Genomic DNA, 9,904 nt, shown 5'->3' on the forward strand with positions numbered 1-9,904 from the left:
TAGTAAGCGCTCAAGGCTCTCCATCACCTTGCCCCTTCCTACCTCTCCTCCCTTCTCTCTTTCTACCGCCCACCCCGCACGCTCCGCTCCTCTGCCGCCCACCTCCTCGCCGTCCCTCGGTCTCGCCTATCCCGCCGTCGACCCCCGGGTCACGTCCTCCCGCGGTCCCGGAACGCCCTCCCTCCTCACCTCCGCCAAACTGATTCTCTTTCCCTCTTCAAAACCTTACTTAAAAATCACCTCCTCCAAGAGGCCTTCCCAGACTGAGCTCCTCTTCCCCCTCTACTCCCTCTGCCATCCCCCCTTCACCTCTCCGCAGCTAAAGCCTCATTTTCCCCTTTTCCCTCTGCTCCTCCACCTCTCCCTTCCCATCCCCACAGCACTGTACTCGTCTGCTCAACTGTATATATTTTCGTTACCTTATTTATTTTGTTAATGAATTGTACATCGCCTCGATTCCATTTAGTCGCCATTGTTTTTACGAGATGTTCTTCCCCTTGACGCTGTTTAGTGCCATTGTTCTCGTCTGTCCGTCTCCCCCGATTAGACTGTAAGCCCGTCAAACGGCAGGGACTGTCTCTATCTGTTGCCGACTTGTTCATCCCAAGCGCTTAGTACAGTGCTCTGCACATAGTAAGCGCTCAATAAATACTATTGAATGAATGAATGAATGAATGAATAAATACTATTGAATGAAAGGTCTGCCCCTGGCCTGCTGGGTGACCTTGGACAAGTCACTTAACTTCTTTGCCTCAATCTCCTCAACAATTTGTGGGTAGGGAATGTGGCTATCGACTCTGTGATACTGCACTCCCCCAAGCTCTTAGTACAGTGCTCTGCACACAGTAAGTGCTCAATGTGTACTACTGATTGCCTGGGAGTCAGAAGGTTCTAATCTCCGCTCTGTCATTTGTCTGCTGTGTGGCCTTGGGCGAGTCACTTCACTTCTCTGGGCCAGTTACCTCATCTGTTAAATGGGGATTAAGACTGTGAGTCCCACGTGCAGCAACCTGACTACTTTGTATATACCCCAGCACTTAGAACAGTGCTTGGTGCATAGTAAGCACTTAAAAAAATACCATCATAATTACTGATGAATTGATCTGTAGAACAATGTCTGTTGAACAGTTCAATGTCTGTTCTTCCCTTTTAGATCGTGAGCCCCATGTGGGCTGTGTCTGAGCTGACTAGTATCCACCCCTGTAGATACTACAGCGCTTAGCATCTGTGCTTGACACATAGTAATCCATCAGTCAGTCATGTTTCTTGATCACCTACAATGTGCAGAGCACTGTACTAAGCACTTGGGGGACCAATACTTAACAAAACCCACAATTTTTACTATTAATAACAATAATAATGGTACTTGCTAAGTGCTTACTATGTGCCAAGCACTAGATACAAGTTAATCAGGTTGGACATAGTCTCTTTCCCAGTCTTCATCCTCATTTTACAGTTGAGATAACCGAGGCCCAGAGAAGTTAAATGACTCGCCCAGTGTCACACAGCAGACACGTGGCAGAGCCGGGACTGGAAACCAGGTCCTTCTGACTCCCAGGCCGGTGGTCTAATGATATTCATAATAATAATGATGGTATTTGTTAAGCGCTTACTATGTTCCAAGCACTATTCTAAGTGCTGGGTAGATACAAGGTAATCAGGTTGTCCCACTTGGGGCTCACAGTCTTAATCCCCATTTTACAGGTGAGGTAACTGAGGTAACTGAAGTGATTTGCTCAAAGTCACACAGCTGACAAGTGGCATAGCCAGGATTAGAACCCACGACCTCTGACTTCCAAGCCGCCGCTCCTTCCACTAAGCCATGCTTCTTCTTATCGTTATTACTACAGTACCATTCATCCCCGTCCAGAACTAGTGGTTGGAATTGCCGTATATTTGTGTCTGTTCTCCAGTTTGGGCTTATTTTTGTTTCAATTTAAGATTGTAGGTCCCAAGGCAGCGTGTTATCGCAGCAGCCAGTTGGTGACCCGGACATTTTTCAAATCTGAATCTTATTAGTGAGCACAAGCTTCAGCCATGGCAGTGATACCGGAAGAAGAACTTTGGTCTAAGATTGCGATGTCTATTCCCTTCCTAAGGGTTTTCAGTTTTCAAGCAAGTCAGAACTGGGAAAATCAGGTAACCTTGTTTTCATAAACATTACCTGTGGTCTGTGACAAGCTGACTCTGAGGGACCTGGGAAGGAATGAGGTGGAGTTAGTGTACAAATACACAGTTGGTGGAAAAGGAGAGAGGCGCCTTTCAGTCAAAACCTCAAGCCGCTTTTAAATGAGGGCTCAGATTTGGGGGCTCTAAAAGGAGGCCGGAGTTAACTGAAAATTAGGTTTCCAAGTTGAGAGATGTTGACACGACCTCAATTCTGAAAGGGTGCAGCGGGAGGAAAGGGCTAATGCAGTGTTGTTTCAGATGAGTTGCAAGGAAAAAAGAAAGAAAAGTATTCTGTAAATGAATAGTTGCGTTGTTTGAAGCCAATCAATTCTCAAAGTGTTAAGAGAGATGAAATAGTGCTGGGAGGCAGTGGGAGGTAAAGAAGTCTAAAAGTATAAACAGGTGCTGATCTGCCCTCTGGGGAATGGAGTGCCATAGACCTGATGAGCTTGTCACTTTTGATCAAAGCCCACACCAAGACCACATAATCACCTTCGCCCACCTTTTAAAGCAGACACCGATTTATCTTCTGTCAATGTTAATAACTTTGTAGTTCTGCCGAAAACACTTAAATACATTACGAGGATAACATTTCAGAGTTGGTTTTTTTTTTTTAAAGAAAAAGCATAACGTTCCCCACTAAAATGTAGCAAAGTTTTCCCCTCTTTGAGACCATCTGTTGTGAGAGCGTGCCTGTCATCAAAGACCAACTTGAGTACATTCTATCGCCTCATTACAGAATTATCCCCTTGGAGCCACGATTTTAAGCATCGGAGTAGGAAGGGTGTGTGGTTTGGAGATTTGTGTTACTGGGTTGGGGTTTTTTTTTCCATATAGGTTGAAGCCACAAGGGCCTTATAATAACAGACTATTGAATTTATCTATCTTTGAGAAATATACAGCCGTTTTGAATATTGTATCCACTCAAACTCATTTGCCCAGTTAGATGGTTAATGTCACAAGAATGGTCGAAGATAAGCGTGACGACTGGCGCTGGGATTTATTCGCTCTAAATGTCTTTCAAATCTCTTTTCCTCCCCCTTTCTTTCTCCCTCCTCCCTTTGGCCTTTACACCTTCCTTTAATACTAATAATAAAAAAAATACCAGTCAGTTCCTGCTCCCTGAGCTAGAGCAGGGAGGTCCTCCCTGAAGTTTGGCCATTATATCCCTCCGCTTGCCTCTACTTTCTTAATCTTCAGAGGTTAGATACTGAATATTTTAACCCACTGCATAGACTTGTACTGACACGGGAAGGCTGATTCCTTGTGACGCTTTCTGTGATACTTTTGTGGGGGTGGGGAAGAGGATAAATGTTCTTCTTTAGAGGGAATGCGGTATTTCTTTCCTTTTCCTTCTCTCTTAAAGTCAGCGAATATATTACTGAACCCGAAGACACTACTGAAAAATGTTTTTGGAGGGCAAAAATTTGATATCTCACCAGCTAATTTCTGTATAATCCTTTAAACGTACTGATCTAACGAGTTGATTTTCTTTGGAAAGAGAAGGGGAAAACAAATGCAGCTAGCTCTCAAGTTATCTAGAAAAAGAGTTGATACTTCTTCCATTATATGAATTCATTACGGTATTTATGAAGTGCTTACTTTGTGCAAAAGCACTGCGCTGGTTACATGATAATCAGATAATCCCACACAGGGCTCACTGTCTAGTGGGTATCTTATTTGCCTTTTACTGTTGAGGAGACTGAGACAGAGAGGTACGTGACTTGCCTAAGGTCACCCGGCAGGCCAGTGGCAGAGCCGGGACTAGAACCTGGGTTTTTCTCACTCTCAGTCCTGTTCTTTCCAACAGGTTCAACCGTGGAGGCTCGTAGGATAAGCATTTATCAAGTAGTAATGATCAGAGAGAGAAATAAATGGGTCATTAACTTAGCCATTCTGAAAGTTCTCCCAAGAAATGAAAACCGTTTTATCTAAAAATAGACTAATCCAAATGCAGTGGCTTTCATTCGCAGTAGTCTTTAACTGCAGTTTGAGGTTGCTTATTATGTTCTTTTGCAACTTCTCCAAGCTTTGGGCCATCAAATCTGTTCATGATTTTACAGTTGTGGTCCGTGAAATTCATACAGTTCAGGCTTTGTGTTTGAACACCTTTGTTTCTACCGCTGGAGAGCAGAAACAGCCTGGATTTATACAGTCCAAAATGAAATTGTCGATTTGCTCCACCTAGCCATTCCAACTGGGCAATTTAAGCCCCAGAGTGGATTCTTGGACCAGAATTGTCTCATCGAATTGAAGAAATCCACCAAGTGGTTCTCTATTTTCCACTTAACCTGGGCTTTGCAGATCCCAACATAACATAGTTCCTGAGGGTTGTTCTGAACAGTTCATGGGGTTACTTAATGAATGTTAGATAACCCATTCTGGGCCTCGCCACTTTCTTTAGGAGCATTTCCTCTCTGTGTATGTTTTTAGGGTGTGTGGGCACATGCCAACAATAATACCGGTGATAGTAATCGATAGTGGCATGTGTTAAGTGCCGATTACATGCTAAGCACTGTGCCAGGCCCTGGGGTAGATAATCAGGTCAATCAGAGTCCCTGTCCCACGTGGGGCTCACAGTCCAAGAGGGAGAGTAAACAGGTGCCGAATCCCCATTTTACAGATGTGGAAACTGAGGCAGACAAGTTAAAGCGACTGATCCAAGGTCACAGAGCGGGCAAGTGGCGGAGTCAGGACTTCAACCCAGGTTCCGCGGTCTGTCCACTGAGCCCATACATTTTACTGGCCGAATACAGGACTTTTTAAAATGAGACCGACATTGGGCTGGGTCGGGTTTATCCGACAGTACGTGCAGCACTGAAGGACAGTATTATTCTATGAAGTTTAGTCCCTTATTTAACTTGGTTCCCCTTGAGATTTAACAGAACACAAATGAACAGATGCCAAATTAAAGGTGTTTATTAACTGGTCGGTTTCTAAACTGAACGTGTTTAAGGCCACGAAATTACTGAGCTCCAACAGGGTGTTCTCCATCAAGATCGGGACAGTGCTCGGCCCATGGTCAGCTCTCAATAAATACCCTCGACTGATTGATTAATTTGGGAGACTTCAGTTAAAAACTTCAGTCCAGGCTCTTCCTGCTGGCAAATATGAAAAAACACATCTATTGGAAAAATAGGTGGGGTGGGTATTTTTTTCCCTTTATCTATCTGTGCTTCAGGTGAAATTACTCATCAAGCTGTTCCTAATCACTTAATGCAAATCGAGTTTCTTGCCGGCCACAAACTTTTAAGAATCAGAATGCATCCTCTGAGACTAATGCCGAGCTTGGTACATTCATAAAAGTGTGGGTTACGTGAGGCTCTCTACGATTAAAAAACCACACACTCGTGTTGACATGACTCATGTTTCGAATAATGTGATGTGGGTGGGTTCCACCTCCTCCAGACTCATTCGTAGCTGTCCTTTCTTGGTTTAACTCACACACTCGCACATGGGACAGGCCGCTAGCTCCACCGAGCTCACACAAGTACGCGTCCTGCGGACCCATTTTGGGAGGAACAAGAGCTTTTAAAACCCCAAACTAAACGCACATTTAATCTTTTCTTAACTCTGTTTCCCTGTCTGTGATTTCTGCTACTCAGCAGTTAGAAGTGGCAAATGGTAAATATCGCACGTGATGCGACACAGGCGCCGATTCAGATTCCCTCAGTTAAGCAACGCTCTTCGGAGCAGAGACGAAGGGGATTTCGCTCAAGTCGTCGGCTGTAACCGGCGCTCACGTCGCCGCCGTCCGGTATCGTACCGAGACCTCCTCGGACTAGATCCGCTCGGTTACAAAGACTCACCCGAAAGATACAGTTCAGTGCTCTGTCTCTGCCAGAGTCCGACAACTGCGCTTTATTAGACAGCGGTGCTGAATCAGTTCTTAATTCGCCAACTTTGCATTTGAGATATATTAAGGGGCGATAACTCGAGGCTATTGCTGCAATCGGTGCTTGGTTAAAAAAAAATAAAATAAAACCAAAATACTTTTACCCCATGGAGTTATTTCTAACGCCTCAGTTGCCAAGATCCACACGTCCGATTCTGAACTCCCCATTTTTGCAGCCCGTAATTCTTTCGTAATTATTGGCTTTCCTCGGAAGCAGCACATCTCTGGGCTGGAAGGGGAGTAATCAATAGATCTCTAAACAGAGGTGCATTCAAACTATGCCTGGAAAGAAACTCACTGGGGAGAAGGAAGTTTTATTAGCCAACAAACAGCACGGCAGGGTAAATGAAAAGTTTCGAGCACACGCAGGACGTCACCAAACTAAAGAACATATTTTATTTTAATAAAATAGTGGCACATGAAAAATAATCGTATATTACAAATATACACGACTAAAAACTGGGCTTTTCTAGCACAGTAAAGAGCATCGTCCTACACAGAGTTTCCCTTTGCAGCACATCCAGTGCTTCTTGATCTATTCATGACAAGAATTTGTTTAACAATAGAAAGAGTCAATAAGCCCTTTGGGTTCCTTTGAATGAGCCCCCTCTCTTTTTTTTTTTTTTTTTTTCCACAAATCAGTCCCAACGTGTATAACATTGGCTTGATTTCCATTAAAAAGCCACAAGATGTAACACTAAAGGGTTTCTGAGGGCTAGACCTCTTAGTTCTTTTGTTAAGAGACTTCTTTTGTTGCCTTTTATGTACAGCAAAATACTTGTTTCTCTTTTTATTTCATGGTAAGAAAAAAAAAATGTATTGCACATTATTTGTATTCACCAAGTCTGCGTTTGGTGGAGGAAGCTTCTTTCTCGAGCCAACGAATGCTGGGGAAGGCTCTAACTCAGATGTATCTCGAGTCAGTCCGAGTCCACCAGACTGTGAGGGGTTGCAAAGGATTTCTTTTTAAGTTCGCACACAAGTAGTTCCTTACACGGTACCCTGACTGAGCGGGCCTCTGGAATGGTTAATTTGCTAACACACACAATCCTTTTGCTGACCCAGAAGGGAGTCTTTCAGTCCACCATTCTTTCGCGGTCCCGTCGAAGGCGGAGCGAAGCCGGCTCGGCCACCCCCGTCCGTCCGCCCGCGTGTCGGGGCGGGCGGCGGGGCGTGCGTACGCAGCGGGCACCTCTACGCGCGCACGTACACGCGCAGGCCGCCGACCGGACGCGTACGCCCACGCGACGGGCGGTCCGAGCGGTCTCTCCTCCGAGGGCGGAGAGGATCACCGGACCTCAGATCGGGGGCCGGACGGGCCGCGGCGACCTCCGTCGGACGGAGACTCTCCCCCCGTCCCACCGGCCCTTCCGATTTTCCACCGGCTCCCGGCGTCGGCCTCCGCCCCTCCTCTAGCCGCAATCCAAGACGTCCCTCAGACCGTAAGAGCGGTCCGCCCGGCCCCCTTTCACACGCAGGTGGGCGGCTGGAGGGCTGCTTCGTATTTGCCGTGGCGAGCCTTCTGGGGATGCTGGGGCTTTTTGTAGATCCCGGCGCCGGCGATCACGCCGGCGGGTTTTCTGCGGCTCCTCTTCTTCAAGCGTCGACTGCAGACGTTCTGCCAGGACTGCAGGGTTTTCGAAGTCCAGATCCACATGCCGCTCGTGATGCCCACCACGAGCAGCATAAATATCTTGACCATGAAGATCTCCACCGCCGGGATGGAGCCGCTCATGGTGCAGTCCAGGTCCCCGGTCCGGTTGTCGACGCGGCACTTCTGCTGGGCGGCCAGGATTTTCCAGTACTCCATGTTGAGCCGCTCGTAGAAGTAACAGGCGATCACGCAGGTGGCGGGCACCGTGTAGAGCACGGAGAAGACCCCGATCCTCACCATGAGCTTCTCCAGCTTGTCCGTGTTCTCCCCCCCGGTCTTCATCACCCTCCTGATGTGGAAGAGGGCCACGAAGCCGGACAGGACGAAAGAAGTGCCGACGACGAGGTAGCAGGCCAGGGGGACGAGGACGAAGCCGGTGAGGGCGTTCACGTCCATGCTCCCCACGTAGCAGACGCCCGTCAGCTCGTCCCCGGCCACCCTCCTCATGACCAGGATCGCGATGGTCTTCACGGCGGGGATGGCCCAGGCGGCCAGGTGGAAGTAGCTGCTGTTGGCCTCGATGGCCTCGTGGCCCCACTTCTTGCCGGCGGCCAGGAACCAGGTGAGGGTCAGGACCACCCACCAGAGCGAGCTGGCCATCCCGAAGTAGTAGAGGACCAGGAAGACGACGGTGCAGCCGGTGCTCTCCAGGCCCTCCTGGATGACGTAGAGCCGGCCGCCGTCCCGGTCGCAGGCGATGCTCTCGGCCCCGGCGAAGAGGCGGATCAGGTAGCCCGCCGAGTAGACGCAGTAGCACATGGACAGGAAGACGATGGGCCGCTCCGGGTAGCGGAAGCGGGCCGGGTCGACCAGGAAGGTGAGCACGGTGAAGGCGCTGGAGGAGAAGCAGAGGACGGACCAGACGGCCAGCCAGACCGCGGCGAACCGCTTGTCGTCGCGGCCCCAGTAGACGTCCACCCCGGGGTCGCAGAGCGGGGCGCAGGCCGAGCTCTTCTCCACCAGGTGGAACTTGGCCGGGCCGCGGCAGCCGGGCCGGCCCGGGCCCCCGTCCCCGGGCCGCGGGTCGGGCGGGCCGTGCGGCCTCGGCGGCCGGGCCGCCGGCGCGAAGGGGCCGGGCCCCCGGGCCGGCTCCTCCGACCCGTTGTTGGGGGCCTCCATGCACAGGTAGTTGGGGTCGTTCTTGTTGGGCAGCTGGCCGCAGTCCAGCGAGTCGGGCCACCTGAAGTTGAACTGCTCCATGATGGGCGAGCACCTGAGGCGGGCCTGCTCGCACATGACCCGGCAGGCGGGGATGGGGGCCGAGACCTGCTCGGTGCACATGGGCGCGTAGAGGGAGCACAGGAAGAAGCGGAGGTGGCCGTGGCAGCCGTACTCCACCAGCGGGGCGAACTCGTGCAGCTGGATGGCCGCCTCCCGCTGGTCCTCGTGGCCCATGAGGTTGGGCATGCGGGTCAGGTTGTAGCCGATGTCCTTGCACATGGGGATCTCCACCGGCTGGCACCTGCCCTCGCCCGGCCGCTCCGCGTCCATGGAGCTGATGCCCAGGCAGGTGCCCGCCACCGCCTGCAGCACCAGCCAGAGGCCGGGGGGGCCCGGCCGGCTCATCGCGGCGGCGGGGAGGCCGGGGGGGTCCGGGGGGGCCCGGGGGGCCCGGCTCCTGGGTCCCCCGGGGCGGGGGGGGACACCGGGGGGCGGCTCCCGGCCGCTACCCCCACCGCCGCCTCGGGCCCGGCCCTCCGGGGGATCCCCCGCCCCGGCCCATCCCCCGCCGGGACCCGGGAGACCGACCGACCGACCGACGACCGAAGAAAGGCCGGGCAGGAGGACGTCCCGCTCACCGCCCCGGACGCCGCCAACTTTGGGCGCCCGGGCTCCCGGCTCCCTCCCGGGGGGCCCCGCCCCGCAGCCCGGAGGAGGAGACGGCGGGGCCGGGGAAAGGGTCGCCCCTCCGGGATCCGATCCCCGCTTCGACCCCCAAACTCCTCCTCCCTCCTGCAAGCGGCGGGTCGGTCCTCCCCGGACGGTCCCGTCCCGTCCGGTCCGGTCCGGTCCGGCCCGGCCGTCTCTCTTCTTTCCTCCCCGCTGGTCCCGCTCCCGGTGCCGGCGCCGGGCCCGGAGCAGCTGTTTGCTGGGGGGGTTGGGTCCCGGGATAAGGAGACGCGTTAAAAAATAGGGGGGGGGGGGGGGGGGGGGGGGAAGGGGGCGGAGGGAGGAAAGTGGTGGCG

The 9,904-nt window shown here is 51.7% G+C and overlaps 1 protein-coding gene across 1 annotated transcript; it reads right to left on the reverse strand.

Annotated features, from left to right (window-relative positions):
- Positions 1-6,437: 6,437 nt before the first annotated feature.
- On the reverse strand, positions 6,438-9,284 carry FZD10 (frizzled class receptor 10). Its single transcript, XM_001520564.3, has one exon. The coding sequence runs from the start codon at positions 9,282-9,284 to the stop codon at positions 7,533-7,535; it is 1,752 nt and encodes a 583-aa protein (XP_001520614.2). The 3' UTR covers positions 6,438-7,532.
- Positions 9,285-9,904: the final 620 nt, after the last annotated feature.

Source organism: Ornithorhynchus anatinus, chromosome 2 (genome assembly GCF_004115215.2).
Source record: "Ornithorhynchus anatinus isolate Pmale09 chromosome 2, mOrnAna1.pri.v4, whole genome shotgun sequence".
Lineage (NCBI taxonomy): Eukaryota > Metazoa > Chordata > Mammalia > Monotremata > Ornithorhynchidae > Ornithorhynchus > Ornithorhynchus anatinus.